Raw genomic sequence first — 24385 nt, 5'->3', positions numbered from 1 at the left:
TTATTGTAGGTAAGGGTCTCCCAGTCTGTAGATGGTAACACTACTTATTGTAGGTAATGGTCTCCCAGTCTGTAGATGGTAACACTACTTATTGTAGGTAAGGGTCTCACAGTCTGTAGATGGTAACACTACTTATTGTAGGTAAGGGTCTCCCAGCCTGTAGATGGTAACACTACTTATTGTAGGTAATGGTCTCACAGTCTGTAGATGGTAACACTACTTATTGTAGGTAAGGGTCTCCCAGCCTGTAGATGGTAACACTACTTATTGTAGGTAAGGGTCTCACAGCCTGTAGATGGTAACACTACTTATTGTAGGTAAGGTTCTCACAGTCTGTAGATGGTAACACTACTTATTGTAGTTAAAGTTCTCACAGTCTGTAGATGGTAACACTACTTATTGTAGGTAAGGGTCTCCCAGCCTGTAGATGGTAACACTACTTATTGTAGGTAATGGTCTCCCAGTCTGTAGATGGTAACACTACTTATTGTAGGTAAGGGTCTCACAGTCTGTAGGTGGTAACACTACTTATTGTAGGTAAGGGTCTCACAGCCTGTAGATGGTAACACTACTTATTGTAGGTAATGGTCTCCCAGTCTGTAGATGGTAACACTACTTATTGTAGGTAAGGTTCTCACAGTCTGTAGATGGTAACACTACTTATTGTAGGTAAGGGTCTCCCAGCCTGTAGATGGTAACACTACTTATTGTAGGTAATGGTCTCCCAGTCTGTAGGTGGTAACACTACTTATTGTAGGTAAGGGTCTCCCAGCCTGTAGATGGTAACACTACTTATTGTAGGTAAGGTTCTCACAGTCTGTAGATGGTAACACTACTTATTGTAGGTAAGGGTCTCCCAGCCTGTAGATGGTAACACTACTTATTGTAGGTAATGGTCTCCCAGTCTGTAGGTGGTAACACTACTTATTGCAGGTAAGGGTCTCCCAGTCTGTAGATGGTAACACTACTTATTGTAGGTAAGGGTCTCACAGTCTGTAGATGGTAACACTACTTATTGTAGGTAAGGGTCTCCCAGCCTGTAGATGGTAACACTACTTATTGTAGGTAAGGGTCTCACAGTCTGTAGATGGTAACACTACTTATTGTAGGTAATGGTCTCACAGTCTGTAGATGGTAACACTACTTATTGTAGGTAAGGGTCTCACAGCCTGTAGATTGCAACACCACTTATTGTAGGTAAGGGTCTCACAGTCTGTAGATGGTAACACTACTTATTGTAGGTAAGGGTCTCACAGCCTGTAGATGGTAACACTACTTATTGTAGGTAAGGGTCTCACAGTCTGTAGATGGTAACACCAGTTATTGTAGGTGAAGGTCTCCCAGCCTGTAGGTTGTAACACTACTTATTGTAGGTAAGGGTCTCACAGTCTGTAGATGGTAACACTACTTATTGTAGGTAAGGGTCTCCCAGCCTGTAGGTGGTAACACTACTTATTGTAGGTAAGGGTCTCCCAGCCTGTAGATGGTAACACTACTTATTGTAGGTAAGGGTCTCACAGTCTGTAGATGGTAACACTACTTATTGTAGGTAAGGGTCTCACAGTCTGTAGATGGTAACACTACTTATTGTAGGTAAGGGTCTCACAGCCTGTAGATGGTAACACTACTTATTGTAGGTAAGGGTCTCACAGCCTGTAGATTGTAACACTACTTATTGTAGGTAAGGGTCTCACAGTCTGTAGATGGTAACACTACTTATTGTAGGTAAGGGTCTCACAGTCTGTAGATGGTAACACTACTTATTGCAGGTAAGGGTCTCCCAGTCTGTAGATGGTAACACTACTTATTGTAGGTAAGGGTCTCACAGTCTGTAGATGGTAACACTACTTATTGTAGGTAATGGTCTCCCAGCCTGTAGATTGTAACACTACTTATTGTAGGTAAGGGTCTCACAGCCTGTAGGTGGTAACACTACTTATTGTAGATAAGGGTCTCACAGCCTGTAGATTGTAACACTACTTATTGTAGGTAAGGGTCTCACAGTCTGTAGGTGGTAACACTACTTATTGTAGGTAAGGGTCTCACAGCCTGTAGATGGTAACACTACTTATTGTAGGTAAGGGTCTCCCAGCCTGTAGGTGGTAACACTACTTATTGTAGGTAAGGGTCTCACAGTCTGTAGATGGTAACACTACTTATTGCAGGTAAGGGTCTCCCAGCCTGTAGATGGTAACACTACTTATTGTAGGTAAGGGTCTCACAGTCTGTAGATGGTAACACTACTTATTGTAGGTAATGGTCTCACAGTCTGTAGATGGTAACACTACTTATTGTAGGTAAGGGTCTCACAGCCTGTAGATTGCAACACCACTTATTGTAGGTAAGGGTCTCACAGTCTGTAGATGGTAACACTACTTATTGTAGGTAAGGTTCTCACAGCCTGTAGATGGTAACACTACTTATTGTAGGTAAGGTTCTCACAGTCTGTAGGTGGTAACACTACTTATTGTAGGTAATGGTCTCACAGTCTGTAGATGGTAACACTACTTATTGTAGGTAAGGGTCTCACAGTCTGTAGATGGTAACACTACTTATTGTAGGTAAGGGTCTCACAGTCTGTAGATGGTAACACTACTTATTGTAGGTAAGGGTCTCACAGTCTGTAGATGGTAACACTACTTATTGTAGGTAAGGGTCTCCCAGCCTGTAGGTTTAACACAGCGGATCCTTGTGTGGCAGGTAAATGGCGTGGATCTGAGAAACGCAACGCATGAACAAGCAGCCCTGGCTTTGAAGAACGCAGGTCAGACGGTTACCATTGTTGCACAGTACAAACCAGATGGTAAGTGGCATCACTTCCTGTTTAACTTCTTCTAACATACCTTTCAGCATTGGAAACTATAAATGTGTTAAGAGGGATGGGACAGGTCTGTAGGGGGCTTGTGTGCGTCAGTCTCTGGTGGTGGTGGTGGCGGTGCGGGACAATTTTACTCATGACTGAAGTGTTCTCGTAGGGTCATAATACCCTGAGTTATTTTGTCCCAGTGCTAGCACTTCTAATGGTGAACTTAGTCTGCATTTATTTAAACATGGAAGAGGGGGGCAGAATCCCCAAGTTTTGTCTATCACCCCAAATCCAGCACTGAACATAACAAAAATGCAGATATAGAGATATATAACAGAATATAGGTGATATACAATAACTAATTTAATATTTAATAGCAGTTATACAATAAATAATAGCTGTTACCATTAACAATAAATAATAGCTGTTACCATTAACAATAAATAATAGCTGTTACCATTAACAATAAATAATAGCTGTTATAAAATAAATAACAGCTGACATATGACAAATAATAGTCATATAATAAATATCTGATATATACAGTGAGGGGAAAAAGTATTTGATCCCCTGCTGATTTTGAGTGTTTGTTCACTGACAAAGAAATGATCAGTCTATAATTTTATCAGTAGGTGTATTGTGAGAGACAGAATTACAAAAACAAATATCCAGAAAGAAAACGCATGTCAAGAAAGTTATACATTGATTTGCATGTCAATGAGTGAAATACGCATTTGATCCCCTATCCATCAGCAAGATTTGAGGCTCCCAGGTGTCTTTTATACAGGTAACGAGCTGAGATTAGGAACACTCTCTTAAAGGGAATGCTCCTAATCTCAACTCGTTACCTGTATAAAAGACACCTGTCCACAGAAGCAATCAATCAGATTCCAAACTCTCCACCATGGCCAAGACCAACGAACTGTCCAAGGATGTCAGGGACAAGATTGTAGACCTACACAAGGCTGGAATGGGCTACAAGACCATCGCCAAGCAGCTTATAGTCAATCTTTCTTTTATTAAGGAATTTTCAAGGGGTACAGAATAAAGGTAGGGGTATACATGTTAATTCACGTTATACATTATACAGGATTAACTTCGTCAGCATTGAACAGGTAAATATGCAGTTCCGATATGCATCGTGTCACACTGTACGTGTCTATTTATAAAAATCTCTTGAACAGCAGTCGTATGTGACATTCCCTATTACGGCTCGGCCTGACTAACTGAGGTAGGGTTTTCCCACCTGACCATGTCTCACAGTTATCCCTTAACATCTCAACTTGCAGGGTCCTCTTCCCGTGCCTGTTCTGTCTCGGAGAAAGGGCTGATATGCAAATTAGGCATTGTAAATCCCTGTCTCCGACCACCATGTGCAGTTATCTTTTTATAGCTTGTCCCGTTGTCAGAGATACTTGCTAAGATGAGCCCTTTACCCCTATACTAACGTTTAAAGGCTGCAATCTCTGCTTAGATTTTGTGTTTGCGTGGGAAAGGTAACCCGTTGTCATGACGTACAGGATAATAACATAAATTCGGTATCAAGCAGGTATATTACAGGTATAAATACAACAATACAAACATATATTATAAATTGGTTCCATAACTCAGGAGGTTAAGGAATACCGCTTCTACTACCGGTGTAGTTGTCATGGGCAAGTCAGGTCTTGTTACATTGTCTTCCGACTCTGTCCTCTACTTATGCAGTGGTGGCTAAGCTCCCAGGGGTATGGGAGTCTAGGTCAGAGCGTCACATGTGACTGGAGTTGTCTGGTGTTGGTTTCTGTGGGGGTAGTCATACGTCTGGTGGGTCACTGTCAAGGCCTCGGACGCATGGAGTCCTTGTGGGGCAGTCATAAGTATCGGTCTACAGAGTATCCGCGGACCTCGGGGTCCGAGACCTCGGCATGCCTCTCCGTTTCAGCCAGTGTGCCCTCGTCCAACTGTGTATGCTTACCATGTGTCCGAGTTAGCGGCTCAGCCTTAGTCGAGTGTAATTTGGGCCGTGAAGTGTTAGGAGCTAAGCAACGTGTATAGTTGTAGGCTATTGCGGTTCTGGCTAACCGTGGCGTGTGTAGACGTGTAGGTACCAGAGGTGAGGTAGGGGAAGGGGGGTTGGGAGGGGAGGGGGGGGTTCTCAACCCGAGGTGATGGCGGACGAGGACTCGTCCCCAAGTCTCCCCAGGCATCCAGCCGAGCGCACCGAGGGTTCCCAGTCTAATCGAAGGAGCTTAATATCCCTTATTGTCGCTCGACCTATCTGCACTGTAAGCCAAAGGGTAACATTTACCCCAGCTACCTTCCAGATATGTACATTAACCAGGGTGTCCAGGTTTGTAGATAACGTTCTGTGATTCCGTGCAGTGAAGCCGTCAGCTGTTCCATCCCGCGGGTCACCTCCACTTTGGCCATCCATTCCTGTGGAGAGGGTACCATCGCTGTCCTCCATTTCATAGGGATGAGAGATTTAGCAGCGTTCAGCAGATGTTTAGTTAGCGATTTTTTGTATTTCGATATGGATATCGACGTGTGGTGTAGGAGCATCGGGAGCGGTTGGAACGGGAGATCCGGGTCTATGATGTTCGTGACTCGCTGGTGAACTTGTTGCCAGTACGAGACTATGAGCCTACAGGACCACCAGATGTGTAGGTCCGTGCCGTCTTCTTCTCCGCAGCGCCAGCAGGTCGCGGGGACCGTTGGTATCATCCTGTGAATCCTTGCTGGGGTCCTGTACCAGTTGGTCAGTAGTTTAAAATTGAGCTCCTGCTGTTTGGAGCACAGGGAGCTCTGGTGTGTTAAGACGTGGATTTTAGTCCATTGAAGGTCCGACAGCTTCACCCCCAAGCCCTCTTCCCAGCGCGTTATATGATTGAGGCGTAGCGGCTGTTGCGACGACAGAAGCATTGCATAGAGGTTCGAGATTCCTCTACACAGATGTGTGCGTTTCGTGCAGAGTTGTTCAAATTCTGTGAGGGGTCTATGGAATAGTCGCCTCCCCTGTTGGGCTAGGTAGTAGGTTTTAGTTTGGAAGTACCTGAACCTATCGAGGCCTGTAGGGGTACGTTCCGGCATCAAATCCAGCAGTTGTTTCAGCTCTTCCCCTTCGCACCATTGTCGCATGTACGTCCACTCCGAGAGTCCGAAGGTCGCGATGTCCTGTGGTGAGAGTCCTCCCGCTAGTTCCGGGTTATGCGTTATCGGCGTCAGTGGGCCCGGGGTGGTGGTCAGCGTGAGGGTGATCCTGATGCGATACCAGGTTCGTAGGGTCGCCCCAACGAGCGGGTGACCACGTAGGTGTTCACTTGCTAAGGGGTCCCCAAGCCAAACCACGGCCGGGAGCGTTCCAGCCATCTGAGCCTTCTCCATTTGTATCCATCGCTTATTGGATTTGGGTACATGCCAGTCTACTATGCGTTGGAGGTGGGTTGCCCTGTAGTAGTCGAAAAGTGAGGGGAGCCCCACTCCCCCTTGAGCCTTGGGCAGGCGGAGGTGTTGCCTTTTCAGTCTGGGAGTCTTTGATTGCCACACAAACTTGGTAATGGCTGTGTCCATTGATCGGAAAAAAATCTGTGGTATGCCTATGGGGATGGCCTGGAACAGGTACAGTAGTCGCGGTAGAAGGTTCATTTTTATCGCGTTCATCCGGCCAAACCAGGAAATACACAGACCCGACCAGTGCACCAAGTCCGACCGTAGTCTGTGGATCATGGGTTCGAAGTTGTGGGCATACATCCGAGTCAGGTCAGTGGCCAGCCAGATCCCCAGATACTTGATTTTAACGGGGCACCACTTGAATGCATATTGAGTCTTGAGATGTGTAGTCATTCCCTCTCCAGTCGTAACGGGCAGGGCCTCCGATTTATCTGTGTTCAGCTTCATATTAGAGAAGGCCCTCAGGAGATTCGGGAGGGTGGCCAGGGGTTCGCTGACGAAGAATAACATATCGTCCGCGTATGCGGCTACCTTATGCTCCTGCCCACCCAGGGTAAACCCCCTAATACCCCCATCCTGTCTGACCGCCCCCAGGAACGGCTCCAGGGAGAGGGCAAACAGGAGGGGGGACAGTGGGCACCCCTGTCTCGTACCATTGTGGATTTGTACTGGTTCAGACAGAGCGCCATTAACCCGTATCCTAGCGGAGGGTATCGTATAAAGCGATGATATCCACGTTATGAGGTGGGGGCCAAAGCCCATCGCTTGGAGAGTTGCCAGCATGAAACGCCAGTCCACCCGGTCAAAGGCCTTCTCCGCGTCGGTGTAAAGGAGGAGGACCTTCAGCCTGGAGCGTCGTACCGCATGGATGACATTTAGGGCCCGTGTGGTATTATCTCTCGCCTCCCTTCCAGGGATGAACCCCACTTGGTCCGGGTGGACTAAGACAGGCACCACTCCTTTCATTCGAGTCGCTAGGATTTTCGTGAAGAGTTTTAAATCCGCATTCAGGAGCGAGATTGGCCGGTAGCTTGCGCAATTAGTGGGGTCCTTGTGGATTACCGCAATTGTTGCCGTGAGGGCATCTCTGGGTAGCATGTTACCGTCCAGTATGGAATTGAGGTCTATGAGAAGTTTGGGCAAGAGCACCTCCCCGAATTCTTTGAAGTAGCGGAGTGGTAGACCGTCCGGGCCAGGAGCCTTATTCAGTTTAGAGCCCTTCAATGCAGCCTGTAGTTCTTCGAGAGTGATCGGCGCTTCCAGACTGTCCGCCACCTCCTCGCTTAGGGTTTCCGTGATGTGGCGTTGCAGGTAGCTACTTAGGCGTTCATCCTGCCGGTGGTGGTCCCTTTCCCCATCTTTGGGCGGTAAATTATACAGGTCACTATAGAAGCTATGGAATGCTTCTGTGATCTTATCTGGGAGCTGAGTTACACCTTGGGTTCTGTGTTGTATTTTCGTAATTTGGCACTTACGACGTTGCTTTTGCAGCATCCGGGCCAAGAGTCGACCGCATTTACTCGAGTATTCATAGAAGAAGCGCTGCGATTTGCGGATCGTAAATTGAAGTTTCTGTTGTAGGATGTTCCTCAGTGCGCTTCTGGCATCTAGTAGTGCCTTGTAGTTCTCCTCTGATTGGGTGTTCTTATGTGTAGTTTCCAGGGCCGCGATCCGCGAAGTCAGGTCCGCAACTCGTTGTCGCTGTAGCTTCTGTCTATGTGTACAGATTTTGATCAGCTCACCTCGGATTACGCATTTATGGGTTTCCCATATTGTTAATGCTAGAATTTCCGGGGTTTCATTCTCCTCGAAGAATTTTGTCAACGTCGAGCGTAGCTCGGTTGTAACCAGGTCATCATTGAGGATGGATTCGTTCAATCGCCACTGGCGCTCCCTAGGTCGGAATATGGGGGATTTGATTGTCGCTGTTATTGGGGAGTGGTCCGACCATCCCATGGGTCGAATCTCAGCCGTTAGCAGCAGAGGCAGTAGTTCTCTGGCAACGTAGATGTAGTCCAGCCTGCTATATGACTTATGTGCTGTCGAGTAGTAGGTGAAGTCCTTCTCGTCCGGATGTAGGACCCTCCAGCTGTCCATAAGTCCCGAGTCCTGAAGTGTCTTTCGGATTGCGTGGAGGTCTCGAGACGGGAGGGAACTTGTACCCTTTGAGGTGTCTATTCTCGGCTCCAGGGCGGCATTCAGGTCGCCTGCTACAATAAGGAAACCTTCCCTGAATAATTCAAGTTTGCGTATCGTTTTGCGGAGGAAACTAGATTGTCGGGCGTTGGGTGCATAGATGCTAGCGAAGGTGTAGGTGCTGTCCGCAATCGTGCCCTTTATGAATAAATATTGCCCCATTGCGTCTGCTTTGACTGCCGAGCATTCAAACGGAATCGAACTAGCGAACAGGATCGCGACCCCAGCCTTCTTGGCTGTTTGATGGTTCGCGAAGAACCCAACCGGGTATCTCGCGTCCTTCAAGCTTGGTCCGTCTGGGCCTCGAAAGTGGGTCTCTTGGAGGAACGCCACTGATACCCGTTCCGCACATAGGGAGCGTAAGAGATGAGACCTCCTTTCTGGGATGTTTAAGCCCCCGGTATTGCTCGACCAGATACGGAGGGGAGCGGGGGCGAACCCCGTCCCCATGATTCTCGGGGTGAGAGGGGGAATGGGAGGTCCAGGAGGGGGAGAGAGGGGAGGAGTGTGAGCTGCTCGACGCAGGTTCACAGTGACTTGGCACCTGTGGTGGCGGTGTCGTGCGGGATCTCTGAGGAGGTAGAGTCCTACTTGCACCCACCAGTGTTAGGGGGTGCCCGTCTATGGGGAACTCAGCCCTTTAGGCTCTGGTGCAGTATTGTCAGGGTACCTGAGGTCTCTACCTCTGAAAGAGGTAGAGACTTAGAAGTTTATCCGTCCGGACGGCATGTCTCCTCGGCCCCTCGCGGTTCACTCGGTCTTGCTAACGCCGGCCGCGAGGGAGTCACTTCCTTTTATAACAGGAGGACCGGAGGTAGACGTCATGACGCCAACCCGGAACGTCCTGTCACTCAAATCTCGGGAGACGAATCAGGACTCGCCGGAGGCGTGTCTTCTCTCCCTAGCCAGGATACTTAACAGTGGCTCTCTCATTCACTCATTGCCCTGTCGTGGTTCTAGTCCGCCTAGTCACACAGTGCTTTGTTATTCTCTTGTCTTTTGGTTCTGACCCGGCTTTGGTATTTACTCTCCTGTCTTTCTGTTATCCTTGACCCGGCTTGTCTCTCGCTTACCTGTCTTCTCGTTCCCTCGACCTCGGCTTGTCTCTGACCATTCTATCGTAGTTATACGTTAAGTCCGGCCATTCTAAGGACCGGTATACGTATCTGCTACTCTTTGTACTCTGCGTGTTGGATCCCTGACCCGATCCTGACATTACGACAGGGCCATGGATCCTGCAGGTACAAATTGTCAGCTTGGTTCTCCTGATCCTAGGTTTGACGCCATGGATCATAGGATGGATCAGATGGCTCTAGCACTGCAGGCGCTGCTGTCTCGTCCTATTAATCCACCTGAAGAGATGCGTAATATCCCTGCTCCTTCTGTGGGTTCAGGGCTAGAGGTAGCTACTGTAGGTGCTTCTTCCCGAGTTACCCCACCTGTACGTTATGCTGGTTCTCCTGAGAGGTGTCGTGGCTTTTTGAACCAGATCAGTATTCATTTCGAGCTACAGCCTCGTTCATACCCTACCGATAGGGCAAAAGTGGGATTTATTATTACCTTACTCATTGAGAAAGCTCTGAGATGGGCTAATCCGTTGTGGGAGAATGATAATCCATTAGTCTATAACTATAATTCCTTTGTAGCTGCTTTTAAAAGAACTTTTGATCCTCCTGGCAGGAGGGTCAATGCAGCCAGATTACTGTTGCGCCTTAGACAAGACAGCCAAACACTTGTGGATTACGCACTAGAGTTCAGGTCTTTGGCGGCAGAGGTAAAATGGAATGAACAGGCCTATATAGACGTATTCTTAAATGGATTATCTGATGTAATACTTGATGAGGTAGCGACAAGAGAGCTTCCCGAGAACCTGGAGGACTTAATTTCCTTTATCTCTCGTATTGACGAACGTCTAAGGGAGAGACAAAATACTCGAGATAGAACCGGTAAATCTTCCTTTAGACCAGCACCATCATTTCAAATTTCTGAAACCAAAAATCCACAGGCTTCAGAACCTATGCAGTTAGGCCTTACTCGTCTCTCAGAGGAGGAGAGACAGTACAGGAGAAGGGAGGGACTGTGTATGTATTGTGGGGCCAGAGGTCATGTACGTTTGAGCTGTTCCAGTCGTCCGGGAAACGCTCGCACCTAAGTTTCTCTAGAGGACAGACCTTGGGTGTTTCGATTTTGTCCTCTACTCATAATTACAAAGAACATAGACTCCTATTACCGGTCTCTTTAACTTGGGAGAAGGGAACTTTAGAGACTATGGCATTGATAGACTCCGGCGCTGCTGAGAGTTTTATCGACCAAAAGTTTCTCACCAAACACACTATCCCATCCCAGTTAAGGAAGACACCCTTGGCTGTTGAAGCCATTGATGGTAGACCTTTAGTTGAGCCTGTGATTTTCCGAGAGACCACACCTCTTTACTTAACTACTGGTATTCTACACAAGGAGGAAATATCCCTACTACTCATTTCATCTCCTTCTGTTCCCATAGTCCTGGGATACTCCTGGCTTAAGAGACATAACCCCGTTATAGATTGGAGATCAGGGGAAATAGTTTCGTGGGGTCAGGATTGTCAAGAGAATTGTTTAAAGAAAGTGTCACCTCTTTGTAGTGTCAACTCACTTAATAACGCTACCGACTCTACCAAAGTACAGATACCGTCCTTGTATCAAGATTTAAAGGCAGTATTTGACAAAGGAAAGGCTGATACCTTACCACCACATAGGCCTTTTGATTGCAAAATTAATTTACTTTCTGGTACCATGCCCCCCAGGGGTCATGTATACCCTTTGTCTACGAATGAAAACTTAGTTCTAGAGGAGTATATTCGTGAAAACCTAGACAAGGGGTTCATTAGAAGATCCTCCTCCCCTGCTGGGGCTGGATTTTTTTTTGTTAAAAAGAAGGATGGTTCTTTAAGACCCTGCATTGACTACCGAGGTCTTAACAAGATAACCATCAGAAATGTATATCCGATCCCCTTGATCACCGAGCTTTTTGATCGATTAAAAAGTTCTAAAATTTTCACTAAGTTAGACCTTAGAGGTGCTTATAATTTGGTGAGAATTCACGACGGTGACGAGTGGAAAACTGCATTCAATACTCGATATGGGCACTATGAGTATACTGTAATGCCTTTTGGTCTCTGCAATGCCCCGGCGGTATTTCAGGACCTTATTAATGAGGTTCTTAGGGAGTTTCAAGATGACTGTGTGATTGTATACCTTGATGATATACTTATACATTCCAGGGATATTGAGACTCACCACGGACAAGTCAGAAGGGTTTTACACAAACTCCTTCAGCATGGCTTGTACTGCAAACTAGAGAAATGCAGCTTTGACCAATCCCAAACTACCTTTCTTGGTTATGTGATTTCTGGGGAGGGGTTTGAAATGGACCCGGAGAAACTCCAATCCATATTAGATTGGTCTTTACCCAATGGTCTCAAGGCTATCCAGAGATTTATTGGTTTCTCCAATTACTACAGACGTTTCATTAAGGGATACTCCTCTATCATTGCTCCCATCACCAATATGACCAAACAAGGGGCTGAGACTAAGAATTGGTCTACTGAAGCACTTCTGGCTTTTAAGACACTCAAGGAGCTGTTTGCTTCCGCACCAATTTTAGTTCACCCTGATACTACACTACCTTTCCTACTCGAAGTTGACGCTTCTGAGACAGGTATAGGTGCTGTTCTGTCCCAAAGGTTGGGTGTAGATAAACCATTACATCCTTGTGGATACTTTTCCAAAAAATTGTCAGGTACTGAAAGCAGATATGACATTGGTGACAGGGAACTACTAGCGGTTATAATGGCCTTGAAGGAGTGGAGACATTTATTGGAGGGTACTTTGCATCCTGTTACTATTTTGACAGATCATAAAAACTTATCCTATATTGGAGAGGCTAAACGACTATCATCTAGACAGGCTCGTTGGTCCATATTTCTCACTCACTTCAACTACGTACTCACATATAGGCCAGGTTCCAAGAATTCTAAAGCCGACGCCTTATCTCGCCAATATGAACCTGCTGCCGTATCTCAGCCGGTTTTGTCCTCTATAGTACCCAAGTGTAACATTATCGCTAACACTACTCTCAAAGTCCATTCTCCGCTTCTTGATCAGATAAGGAGCTTGCAGCATCTGGCACCTAGACTGACTCCGGCTTCCAGACTTTTCGTTCCTCCTGAACTCCAATTGGAGCTCTTACAGTGTCTTCACGAGAGTAAGGTGGCTGGTCATCCGGGTGTTCGCAAGACGTATTCTTTGATCTCCAAGGATTTCTGGTGGCCTTCGTTACGGAGGGATATTAAGGATTTTATCGGAGTTTGTGTGGTCTGTACTAAAACTAAACTACCGCACTCACTTCCGTGTGGCCTTCTACAACCTCTGGAAATTCCTGACAAACCTTGGTCCTGTGTGGCAATGGACTTTATTGTGGATTTGCCTGTTTCTAAAAGGCACACGGTTATCCTCACCGTAGTCGATAGATTTACCAAGATGGCACATTTCGTACCTTTGCCTAAACTCCCGACTTCTCCTGAATTGGCGGAAATCTTTGCTAAAGAGATTTTTCGCTTGCATGGGATTCCCTCGGAGATCACTTCTGATAGAGGCTCCCAATTTGTTTCACGTTTTTGGAGGTCGTTCTGTTCTCAATTAGGCATCAAATTGAATTTTTCGTCCGCCTATCATCCTCAGTCTAACGGAGCTGCCGAACGAACCAACCAGAAGATTGAGCAATACTTACGTTGTTTTGTTTCCGAACACCAGGACGATTGGGTCGGTTTGATTCCTTGGGCGGAGTTTGCGCACAACAATCTCGTTTGTGACTCTACGCATTCAAGCCCCTTCTTCATGAACTATGGCTTTCATCCATCTATTCTTCCCTCGGTTTCTCCTTCCCAAGGAGTGCCGTCGGTTGATGTCCATGTGGCCAATTTGAGGAAGTTGTGGGATCAGACTCGACAGATTCTCCTACACAATTCTGTACTGGTTAAGAAACATGCTGACAAACGTAGAAGGGCGGCTCCGAATTTTGTTCCAGGCGATAGAGTTTGGTTGAGTACTAGGAATATTCGTCTTAAAGTTCCTTCCATGAAATTCGCTCCTCGTTATATTGGTCCCTACAGGATCTTGACTCGAATTAACCCAGTGGCGTATCGTCTAGCCCTCCCTGCTACTTTACGCATCCCGAACTCCTTTCACGTGTCATTGCTGAAACCTCTAATCTGTAACAGATTCTCCTCCACAATCGCCCCTCCGCGCCCTGTTCAGGTGGAGGGTCAGGAGGAGTATGAGGTTAACTCCATTATTGATTCTCGTGTCTCCCGGGGGAGAGTACAATATTTAGTTGACTGGAAGGGATATGGTCCTGAGGAGAGGAGTTGGGTACCACAAGAGGATGTTCATGCTCCTCGCCTTCGCAGGGCATTTCACTCCCGCTTTCCATCTTGCCCCGGCTCCTTCCGCCCGGTGGGCGTATCTGAGAGGGGGGGTACTGTCAGGGTACCTGAGGTCTCTACCTCTGAAAGAGGTAGAGACTTAGAAGTTTATCCGTCCGGACGGCATGTCTCCTCGGCCCCTCGCGGTTCACTCGGTCTTGCTAACGCCGGCCGCGAGGGAGTCACTTCCTTTTATAACAGGAGGACCGGAGGTAGACGTCATGACGCCAACCCGGAACGTCCTGTCACTCAAATCTCGGGAGACGAATCAGGACTCGCCGGAGGCGTGTCTTCTCTCCCTAGCCAGGATACTTAACAGTGGCTCTCTCATTCACTCATTGCCCTGTCGTGGTTCTAGTCCGCTTTGTTATTCTCTTGTCTTTTGGTTCTGACCCGGCTTTGGTATTTACTCTCCTGTCTTTCTGTTATCCTTGACCCGGCTTGTCTCTCGCTTACCTGTCTTCTCGTTCCCTCGACCTCGGCTTGTCTCTGACCATTCTATCGTAGTTATACGTTAAGTCCGGCCATTCTAAGGACCGGTATACGTATCTGCTACTCTTTGTACTCTGCGTGTTGGATCCCTGACCCGATCCTGACAAGTATTCAGTTATCGTTTATGGTATGTGTCGGTAGATACCTCTTAGGTGTTATTACAATAACTGTCTATGGACTAAGGTATCCAACTACGAGGTTCTTAGCTCTGTCTATCAGGGTGTAATTAACACTAGTGTCGTATACCAAGGGTAAGTGTTCAGTGTCCAGCCCCCCTGGCCGAGGGAGCGTGAGTGACACGGGAGGCATGTGGTTCGTATGGAGCGTTTTATAGTCGGTTCCGTCGGATGAGGATAAGAGACTAACAGTGCCCGGGGGCCGAGTCCGCCCACCAGGTCTACGTTTAGCTGGGGGGGATTTCCCTCTGTCCGGGAGTGGTGAGGGGGACGGTCGGTGTATCTATTACATGCTTTAGTTAACCTTGTCAGTCCGTCCTCTGAGTATTTCCTGTCTCCCTCAGCGTTGTGTCACCTGTCGGGGGTGAGATGCACTTCCATGTTGTTGGTTGGGGGGGTGTCTGGGTCAGCCAGTGTCCGGAATCCTCACGTGGGCGATAACTGGGGTTACCCAAAGAGATCGGGGGCTAGTTGTCAGGGTACCTGTAGTCTCTACCTCAGAGGAGGTGAGAGACTTAGACGTTTATCCTCCTAGAGGGGTTGTTTCTTCCGTTCCTCGCGGTTCTCTCGGCCATTTACAAGCCGACCGCGAGGGATCCACTTCCTTATATGACGCGACGCTCAGTAGTCGACGTCATGACGCCAACCCGGTTCGACCTGTCAGTCAAGTCCCGAGCACTAATCAGGACTCGTCGGGGGCGTGATTACCCTCTAGAATCAAGGTATAAAGTAAGGCTTTCGGCATCTGCTCATTGCCCTGTCGTGGTTCTAGCCTGTCTAGTCACTCAGTGCTCTTGTATTCTAGTTGTCTCTTTGGTTCTGACCCGGCTTGTTTGTACTTCCCTGTTTATCTCTGTTACCCTTTGACTCGGCTTGTCTCTCGCTTACCTGTCCTCTCGTTCCCTCGACCTCGGCTTGTTCCTAGACCATTCTCTACTTACTCCTTACGTTAAGTCCGGCCATTCTAAGGTCCGGTATACGTACCTACCACCTGTTTGTACTCTGCGTGTTGGATCCCTGTCCCGATCCTGACACTAGTACGGTTTTACAATCCCATGCCCTGCTTCTCCACCTCTCCCTAACTGTCTATGTGTGGCAGGGGGTCCTATATACATTCAAAGACTACTTAAGTGGGCAACTGGGCTTTTCTGTACGTTATGACAAAAACATTAATATCAGCAACAACATTAGTAGGCTTAGCTCCCTCCGCCCTCCAACCCCCAAGACCCTGTGTCCCTCTCAGCGTACCCCAACAACATTTGGTAAAAGCAGGGGTCCTTATGTGGATGGATGACCGTGGGCAGCCAGGAAGGTGAGGGGGTGCCCATCCTTTAACCCCTTAAGGACCAAACTTCTGGAATAAAAGGGAATCATGACGTGTCACACATGTCATGTGTCCTTAAGGGGTTAATAGAGGTGGACAGGGCATCCGTCAGCTCTTCACGTTCATGCTGCCGGGATTGTCTATTTGGTGCCGGGAGGTCTAGGCGCCTTACATGCCCTCAATCCCTAGTCTCACATAACATTGTCCGTCCTTCCACCCCCCTGCGGCCCCCCACCCAAAAGGCCTATTATTGGGATAGGAGCCACACACTATAGCTGCTGGCTTCGGCACGGTCAGTGGGGTACAGCCTGCTAATAAGGCATTGACCCTTCCCTTCATGACAGGCCCACGCTTTGAATCTCAGGGTTTGGCCTCCCAGTCCCCATCCCCCTCCCCAAGTGTCCAGCAAAGAGTCCCCCATCCCCTTAACAATCCTCAGCAATCCCCGATCCTGGCAGGACCCCTCGCTCCCCCAAATTACCGTGAGCACTCACCAGTCCCCATGTTCCGACCAGATTCCGACCAAGTTACTCCTCTGGGCCTTCCGGGCCCCCTCTCCGTTGCGGTTGCTCTAAGCGGCCAGGCGCAGTGTCGGGTAGTCGAACAGGAGCCAATGGGTCTCTCCTGGTGGCAGTGGCTTCGTCGAGGATCCAGTTTCGGACCCTTACTTGAGGTAGGCCCAGCGTCCGTTGGAGTCTCGGAACATCTTCTGGCCAGCGGGCCGTGAGCCAAGCGTTGCCATGCCTCGCCTGCAGGCTAAAGGGGAACCCCCAGCGATATTGAATTCTTTTTTCACGTAGCTCGTGTGCGCTCGTCACAGGGCGGAGGGCTCTCCTGGCATCGAGTGTTAGGCTAGATAAGTCCTGATATAAAGAAATTTCCGACCCTTGGTAGTTAATGGCAGGGAGCACTCTCGCGGCCGCCATTATGTTATCTTGGAGTCCTGGCGTGGCTATGCAACAGACCACGTCTCGTGGGTTCCCATCTTGTCTTGCTGGTCCCAGGGCTCTATGCGCCCGCTCAAAATGTATGGTGGCTGGGGCTTGTGCTCCCAGGATCTGCCGGAAGAGATCGTTCAGCGAGGTGTGGAGCGGTTCATTACCTGTTTCAGGCAGGCCGCGGACCCTGATGTTATTGCGTCTGCTTCTGTTCTCTAGGTCTTCCACCTGCCTGCGGATGGCGAGGAGCATGTTACCTTGCCTAGTCACTGCTACTTCTGTGGCCCTGTGTTGATCCCCGCTACCTTGCACAGCCGTCTCCATTTCGTCAACACGGTGTTCTAGTGTTGTGAGGTCTGTGCGGAGGCCAGCCAGTTCCTCTCGTAGCGCTGTGCGTAGTTCCTGGACTATGGCTCCCCTGTCAGCTTTGGAGAGCATGTTAGCAGAGATCCGGGTGAGTTCAGTTCTAATGAGGGCAAAATCACTCGCCTGGGTGTCTCCCGTCCGCATATCTTCTGCGCTCTCTGAGCTTGGAGATGTGGGCGCCATCTTGGCTGCATGCTGCGGCTCCCTGGAGTCCGACGGTGTTGCGACATAATCGTCCATCGGACCTGTATATCGTCTCGGGGAGTTAACCCCCGATGTCTCCGGGGCTAGGTGCTTCTTTGTTCGGACCATTAGTACCCGTGTTAATGCTGTTTTTAAGCTTAATTTCGGCCAGGGGTGCGGAGCTGATTTACTGAGCGTCCTGCACCATGCTCGTCCAGGCCACGCCCCTTGTCGCCAAGCAGCTTAGTGAGAAGGTGACAATAGTTGGTGCGATTATTCGCAAATGGAAGAAACACAAAATAACTGTCAGTCTCCGTCGGTCTGGTGCTCCATGCAAGATCTCACCTTGTGGAATTTAAATGATGATGAGAATGGTGAGGAATCAGCCCAGAACTACACAGGAGGATCTTGTTAATGATCTCAAGGCAGCTGGGACCATAATCACCAAGAAAACAATTGGTAACTGTAACGGCTACCCCGGTAGTGAGAGGGTATCAGCCGTTTGTGACGTCCTTTTCCCTGCAAGCTGCTGTGTCAAAGTAAAGCTGGTATAATCCCATTCACTATATCCTGAGGGAGAGTCAGGTTCAGCTGTAAAAAGAGCAGAGTAATATTCCCAAATAATCCCCTTCCAAGAACGAGACAAGGCTACGTTTTGAAGGGTCAAGAAGAACTGAGGACTGGAATACCCAGCCTGCTTTTTATTACAGTTAGATACAAGAAGAACACACCCAGGGGAGGCATAAAATCACAAATCATGTACATGGTACAACCCCCACATCCCCTCCCCTCAGATAAACAGTTAACATAATTATACTTGTGGCGAAACCAGCTTCGCCACTGTGAACTGGAGAGGCCTGGCTGCTAGCCTCCTGCCCGCTGACTATGGCCCCTGGACATATTGCACTTTAAAGACTATATTTGGGCATGTACTAATTTGTATTGCTGCTACTGGCCCTTTAAAATCAGCAATGGACATTTTGGGACTACTGTCCCTTTAAGACTGTGGAGCGTAGTACAGTAATCCTGCCTTTAATACTTTCATGTCATGTATGTATTGTTGTATGCAGTTACCTGGGTTATATATATGTACAGCATTCCTCTGATTGTTCGGTAGAATCACTCCATTCATTGTATGGAGGAAACTACCGAACAACCAGACCACCCAGGACTAAGTGTGCCTCCAATTACCGTTTGCAACAATGTTGCAAACGGGTAATTGGCAATCATGTAATGTGTTCTGTGTCCTCTGGGTGGCCGCCATTCAGGAAACAACCACGTGGCGGCGGCCATCTTAAACTACCGAACAGCGGTGTTTTGCCGTCGAGTGTCTGGAACTAAAATCGGACACTTGACTAGGCAAACACCGCTGAGACCTCCATACTTCCAGAAATTCGTATGGAAACTACCGAATGACCAGCCGTTCGGTAGAAAGAACCCCACAAACAAGGGAATCCATTCAAACCCTCTCCAGGCTCTATAACACAGGCAATTCGTCTGTTTTCATTCCCTTGTTTGTGACCGACCGCAGGGCCAAAATGCATGGAACTGATTTCGGATACTTTACCCATGCGGTCGGTCAATACTTTAAAGTTCCATAACTCCTGAACCATTTATCCGAATGGGCTGATTCTTGCATATGTTGTCCCCCTGAATAAGGGCTATCAGGGGATACCTGTTTTGGAGGTGTAGCATATGTATTTGGGGTACATCCAGGAATTGGGGAAAAAGGTGTACAGTATAATTGTGTTAAGTGTTAATCTAAGGGGAGGAAATGTGTGGGAGGTACATCCATGTGATTGGTTAATTTCATCCTCCCCCTGGGAGTGTCCTGTATGTACTTGTTGGTAATAAAAGCCAGACTGGGTGTCCCAGTCTTGAGTTCCTGCTTAACCCTCAAAATGAAGTGTCGTCTCGTTCTTGGGGGGGATTGGATTGTAAGCTGACTGCCAAGAGTGTAAGCCGATTGTATGCTTTTCTTGTTCAGCTGTTCCAGTTCGGAGTGTTATTTCGTATCCAGCTCGTGAGTTCTGATGTTCTGCAGTAGCTGTGCCTGTCTATGGAAAAGGGGATTATCGCCTAAACGCATTTTTCCCCTTGTATGCTGAAACGGTCCGTTACAATTGGTGGCAAGCGGCGGGATCGTTCCTACAACCAGAGGGACAGCTACAGACAACACCATTTTTTGGATTACAAATTGAGGGCAACGCTAGTATCCGTACAGCGACCCTATCTACGAAGGAACTCAGAAAATGGAGGAGAAGTTTCAAGTTAGATTGGACGATTACGTCCTGGAGTCTGGAGCAGTCTCAGAGGAGAACATGTTGATGTACAGAGAGACTGTCAGAGCCAAATTGTGGGACGAAGCCCTAGAGGAAGTACAGTATTCACGAGGGGATCAGCGCCGCAGCAGAAGGCAGCGAATTCTGGCTAGAATGGCAGAGCGGATGCCCCTCCTGAGAAAACAGACCACAGAAAAGTGGGTGACTAGACTCGAGATTCTAGTATACGCAGAACTGGTGCTCGACGACGCATACCAGGCGCTACAGTGGTACGCGGCTCAGTGTGTCCCCAGGATGGCAGAGTATGAGTTCCCAGAAGGCGGAGATTACACTGGCCCCGGTCGATTTTGGAATAATAGTGGTGACGAGGACTTTGGGGAAGATACCGACTATCGTTTTTGGGACCTGTACGGCATCCGAGAGAACATGCTGGGTCTCTTTGGCGCTATTGACCTCGAGGCAGACCTACGATATTTGGTTAACCAGGAATGGAACCTGGAGGGGGATTACCTGCGACTCATCAATGAGGCCTGGGAAGAGACAACCGGTCCTCCCGCCCAACAGCAACCAGCAGTACCCGAGGTAGCAGAGGTATCCAGCGACTTGGAGCAGACAAGTATGGAAGGCTCTGACGCTGAAGATGATTTTATGGCCAAGGTGAGGCAGCAAGTGGCCCAGTATGGGGGTTATATATCCATGGACACATTCCAGGGGATCTGGAACCAGGTCATGGCTGAGCAAAACTCAAAGATGGACGAAGAGTATGATGAGCAGGAAGAGTGGTACAGCAGCAGAGTAGAGGCTGCATCCGAGGAGGTTAGCCGCCCCCCCCTGAGGCGGCAGGAAGAACCCGAAGTAGGGGTCCTCATAGACTGGTCCTGTGAGCAACCCCAGGGAGATGAAGGTGTCGTCCTTCCTCCCCAGCGGCAGTGTGTACCCCAGGGAGGTGAAGGTGTCGTCCTTCCTCCCCAGCGGCAGATTGTACCTCAGGGAGCTGAAGGTGCCGTCCTTCCTCCCCAGCGGCAGTGTGTGTCCCAGGGAGATGAAGGTGTCGTCCTTCCTCCCCAGCAACAGGCTGAGTTACAGGGGGCAGAGGTGGTTGTTCCTGCCCCCCAGCAGAAGAGTGATATGCCAGGAAGGCAGTGTGAAGTAAAGGGAGAGGAGAGCAGCGTCCTCCCTCCCCAGCGGCAGTGTGTGTCTCCGGGAGCTGATGGTGTCGTCCATCCTCCCCAGCGGCAGGCTGAGTTACAGGGGGCAGAGGTTGTTGTTCCTGCCCCCCAGCAACAAAGTGATGTGCCAGGAAGGCAGTGTGAGGTGAAGGGAGAGGAGAGCAGCGTCCTTCCTCCCCAGCGGCAGTGTGTACCTCAGGGAGCAGAAGGTGCCATCCTTTCTCCCCAGCGGCAGTTTGCCATCCAGAGAGAGGAACTTGTTACACCCTCTCTCCCACGGCAACCTAATCCACCAAGGGGAGATGTTAAGCCCCACAACTGTGCAGATGGGACCGTAGTCTCTGCACTTACAGCACAAGGGATAGGGACGGTCGGTCCTGTTCCCCAGCCTCAGTGTGATGGATCCAAAGGGGAGACAGTCGGTCTCCCCCTCCGGCAGTCGAGCTGTGCACCTAAAGGGGAGACAGCCAGTCTCCAGCAACCAGGCGCCCACCAGACTACTCCCGTGGTAGGGCTGGCAACAGGACAGAGTACCGCTGGTCTCTGCCCCCTCAGCAACCCACCAAGGCAGCCTACCCGTCTCCCACCCAGCAGTGGTGAAACACCAGAACTTGGACAAAATCCTTCCTCACCCAGATGTAGTAACCGGTTAGTGTGGGTGGGCTGCTCTGTTATTTCTGTTTCGTGGGTGGGTTGCTGGACTAACCAGGGCACTGACCGGCAGAAAGTCAGGTACCCTGTTAGTCTAATTGACAAAGGGGAGAAATGTGGCGAAACCAGCTTCGCCACTGTGAACTGGAGAGGCCTGGCTGCTAGCCTCCTGCCCGCTGACTATGGCCCCTGGACATATTGCACTTTAAAGACTATATTTGGGCATGTACTAATTTGTATTGCTGCTACTGGCCCTTTAAAATCAGCAATGGACATTTTGGGACTACTGTCCCTTTAAGACTGTGGAGCGTAGTACAGTAATCCTGCCTTTAATACTTTCATGTCATGTATGTATTGTTGTATGCAGTTACCTGGGTTATATATATGTACAGCATTCCTCTGATTGTTCGGTAGAATCACTCCATTCATTGTATGGAGGAAACTACCGAACAACCAGACCACCCAGGACTAAGTGTGCCTCCAATTACCGTTTGCAACAATGTTGCAAACGGGTAATTGGCAATCATGTAATGTGTTCTGTGTCCTCTGGGTGGCCGCCATTCAGGAAACAACCACGTGGCGGCGGCCATCTTAAACTACCGAACAGCGGTGTTTTGCCGTCGAGTGTCTGGAACTAAAATCGGACACTTGACTAGGCAAACACCGCTGAGACCTCCATACTTCCAGAAATTCGTATGGAAACTACCGAATGACCAGCCGTTCGGTAGAAAGAACCCCACAAACAAGGGAATCCATTCAAACCCTCTCCAGGCTCTATAACACAGGCAATTCGTCTGTTTTCATTCCCTTGTTTGTGACCGACCGCAGGGCCAAAATGCATGGAACTGATTTCGGATACTTTACCCATGCGGTCGGTCAATACTTTAAAGTTCCATAACTCCTGAACCATTTATCCGAATGGGCTGATTCTTGCATATGTTGTCCCCCTGAATAAGGGCTATCAGGGGATACCTGTTTTGGAGGTGTAGCATATGTATTTGGGGTACATCCAGGAATTGGGGAAAAAGGTGTACAGTATAATTGTGTTAAGTGTTAATCTAAGGGGAGGAAATGTGTGGGAGGTACATCCATGTGATTGGTTAATTTCATCCTCCCCCTGGGAGTGTCCTGTATGTACTTGTTGGTAATAAAAGCCAGACTGGGTGTCCCAGTCTTGAGTTCCTGCTTAACCCTCAAAATGAAGTGTCGTCTCGTTCTTGGGGGGGATTGGATTGTAAGCTGACTGCCAAGAGTGTAAGCCGATTGTATGCTTTTCTTGTTCAGCTGTTCCAGTTCGGAGTGTTATTTCGTATCCAGCTCGTGAGTTCTGATGTTCTGCAGTAGCTGTGCCTGTCTATGGAAAAGGGGATTATCGCCTAAACGCATTTTTCCCCTTGTATGCTGAAACGGTCCGTTACAATACTGTACACATTTTTATCCAAGTTCTGGCTGCACATTTAAATCCGGCACCGCTTGATAGCTCTTATTCATGGGAGCAACATATCCGAAAATCAGTCCATTCAGATGAATGGTTCGGGAGTTATAGGGTTCCAAAGTTTTGACCGACCGCACAGGCTCACTAGCCGAAAATAGTTCCATAAGTTTTGGCCTTGCGGTCAGTCTCCGTTCGTGTATCAAAACCCCACGAAATCCTTGTCATCCACAGTTATCTTGGCGTTCGCCGGAATCCCCATATCAAGTTAAATATAACTACCGAACGGCCGGTTGTTCGGTAGTTCCAGCACGAAGTTCTGGGCGCATGGAGGTCTCAGCGGTGTTCGCCTGTTTGCGTGTCCGTTTTTAGTTCCACGCGTTCACGGGCAAACACCGCTGTTCGTGCGCAAAATGGCCGCGAACACGTGTAAAGTCCCGAAATGGCGGCCACCTATTCAGAGCACAAAGAATTCGTGTGGAATCATACGAACGGCTGCATTCCCCGGTAATGGCATTTCTCATGCAATATATATACGAATAACTCCAATTGTTTTCGGTTATTTTAACAGTCCAGGCATATAGCATAGTCCTGTTACAGTAACACACTACGCCTCGAAGGACTGAAATCCTGCAGCGCCTGCAAGGTCCCCCTGCTCAAGAAAGCACATATATAGGCCTGTCTGAAGTTTGCCAATGAACATCTGAATGATTCAGAGGAGAACTGGGTGAAAGTGTTGTGGTCAGGTCAGACCAAAATCGAGCTCTTTGGCATCAACTCCAATCGCCATGTTTGTAGGAGGAGGAATGCTGCCTATAACCCCAAGAACACCATCCCCAATGTCAAATATGGAAATGGAGGTTTCTGCTAAGGGGACAGGACAACTGCACTGCATCAAATGGACGATGGACGGGGGCATGTTGGGTGAGAACCTCCTTCCCTCAGCCAGGGCATTGAAAATGGGTTGTAGATGTGTATTCCAGAATGACAATGACCCAAAACACACAGCCAAAGCAACATAGGAGTGGCTCAAGAAGAAGCACATTAAGGTCCTCGAGGGGCCTAGCCAGTCTCCAGACCTTAATCCCATAGAAAATCTGAAGAGGGAGCTGAAAGTTCGAGTTGCCAAACGTCAGCCTCAAAACCTTAACCCCTTAAGGACGGAGTCAATAGTACACGTTGTGATCAAAACAAAACGTAAAAAAAAACTCGAATTTGCGCTATATGTCTGTTCAGGCGTAATTCGCACACACTTATTATATATCATTTTATTCAGGGGAAACAGGGCTTTCATTTAACATCAAATATATAGGTATGAAACATAATTTAATATGAATAAAACCTAAAAAATCAATAATCAATATCATTGTACGTTTATTTTGATATTAATATATATAATTATATATATTAATATTAAAATACACTTAGACAGTGTATGTGTATTTATGTGTATATATATATATATATATATAT

At 48.3% G+C, this 24385-nt stretch overlaps 1 protein-coding gene across 7 annotated transcripts in view; it reads left to right on the top strand.

Annotated features, from left to right (window-relative positions):
- Nucleotides 1–24385, top strand: part of DLG4 (discs large MAGUK scaffold protein 4) — a 404912-nt gene that overhangs the window by 335210 nt on the left and 45317 nt on the right. For all 7 annotated transcript variants that reach the window (XM_063449834.1, XM_063449832.1, XM_063449833.1 and 4 more), the window contains one exon: nt 2701–2803. In XM_063449834.1, coding sequence (XP_063305904.1) covers nt 2701–2803 — 103 coding nt within the window. The remainder of the gene's footprint in view (nt 1–2700; nt 2804–24385) is intronic.

The sequence above is a fragment of the Pelobates fuscus genome, chromosome 3 (genome assembly GCF_036172605.1).
Source record: "Pelobates fuscus isolate aPelFus1 chromosome 3, aPelFus1.pri, whole genome shotgun sequence".
Classification (NCBI taxonomy): Eukaryota; Metazoa; Chordata; class Amphibia; order Anura; family Pelobatidae; genus Pelobates; species Pelobates fuscus.
Note: the sequence above shows the minus strand (reverse complement) of the source record. Positions and strands in the feature narration are given on the sequence as shown.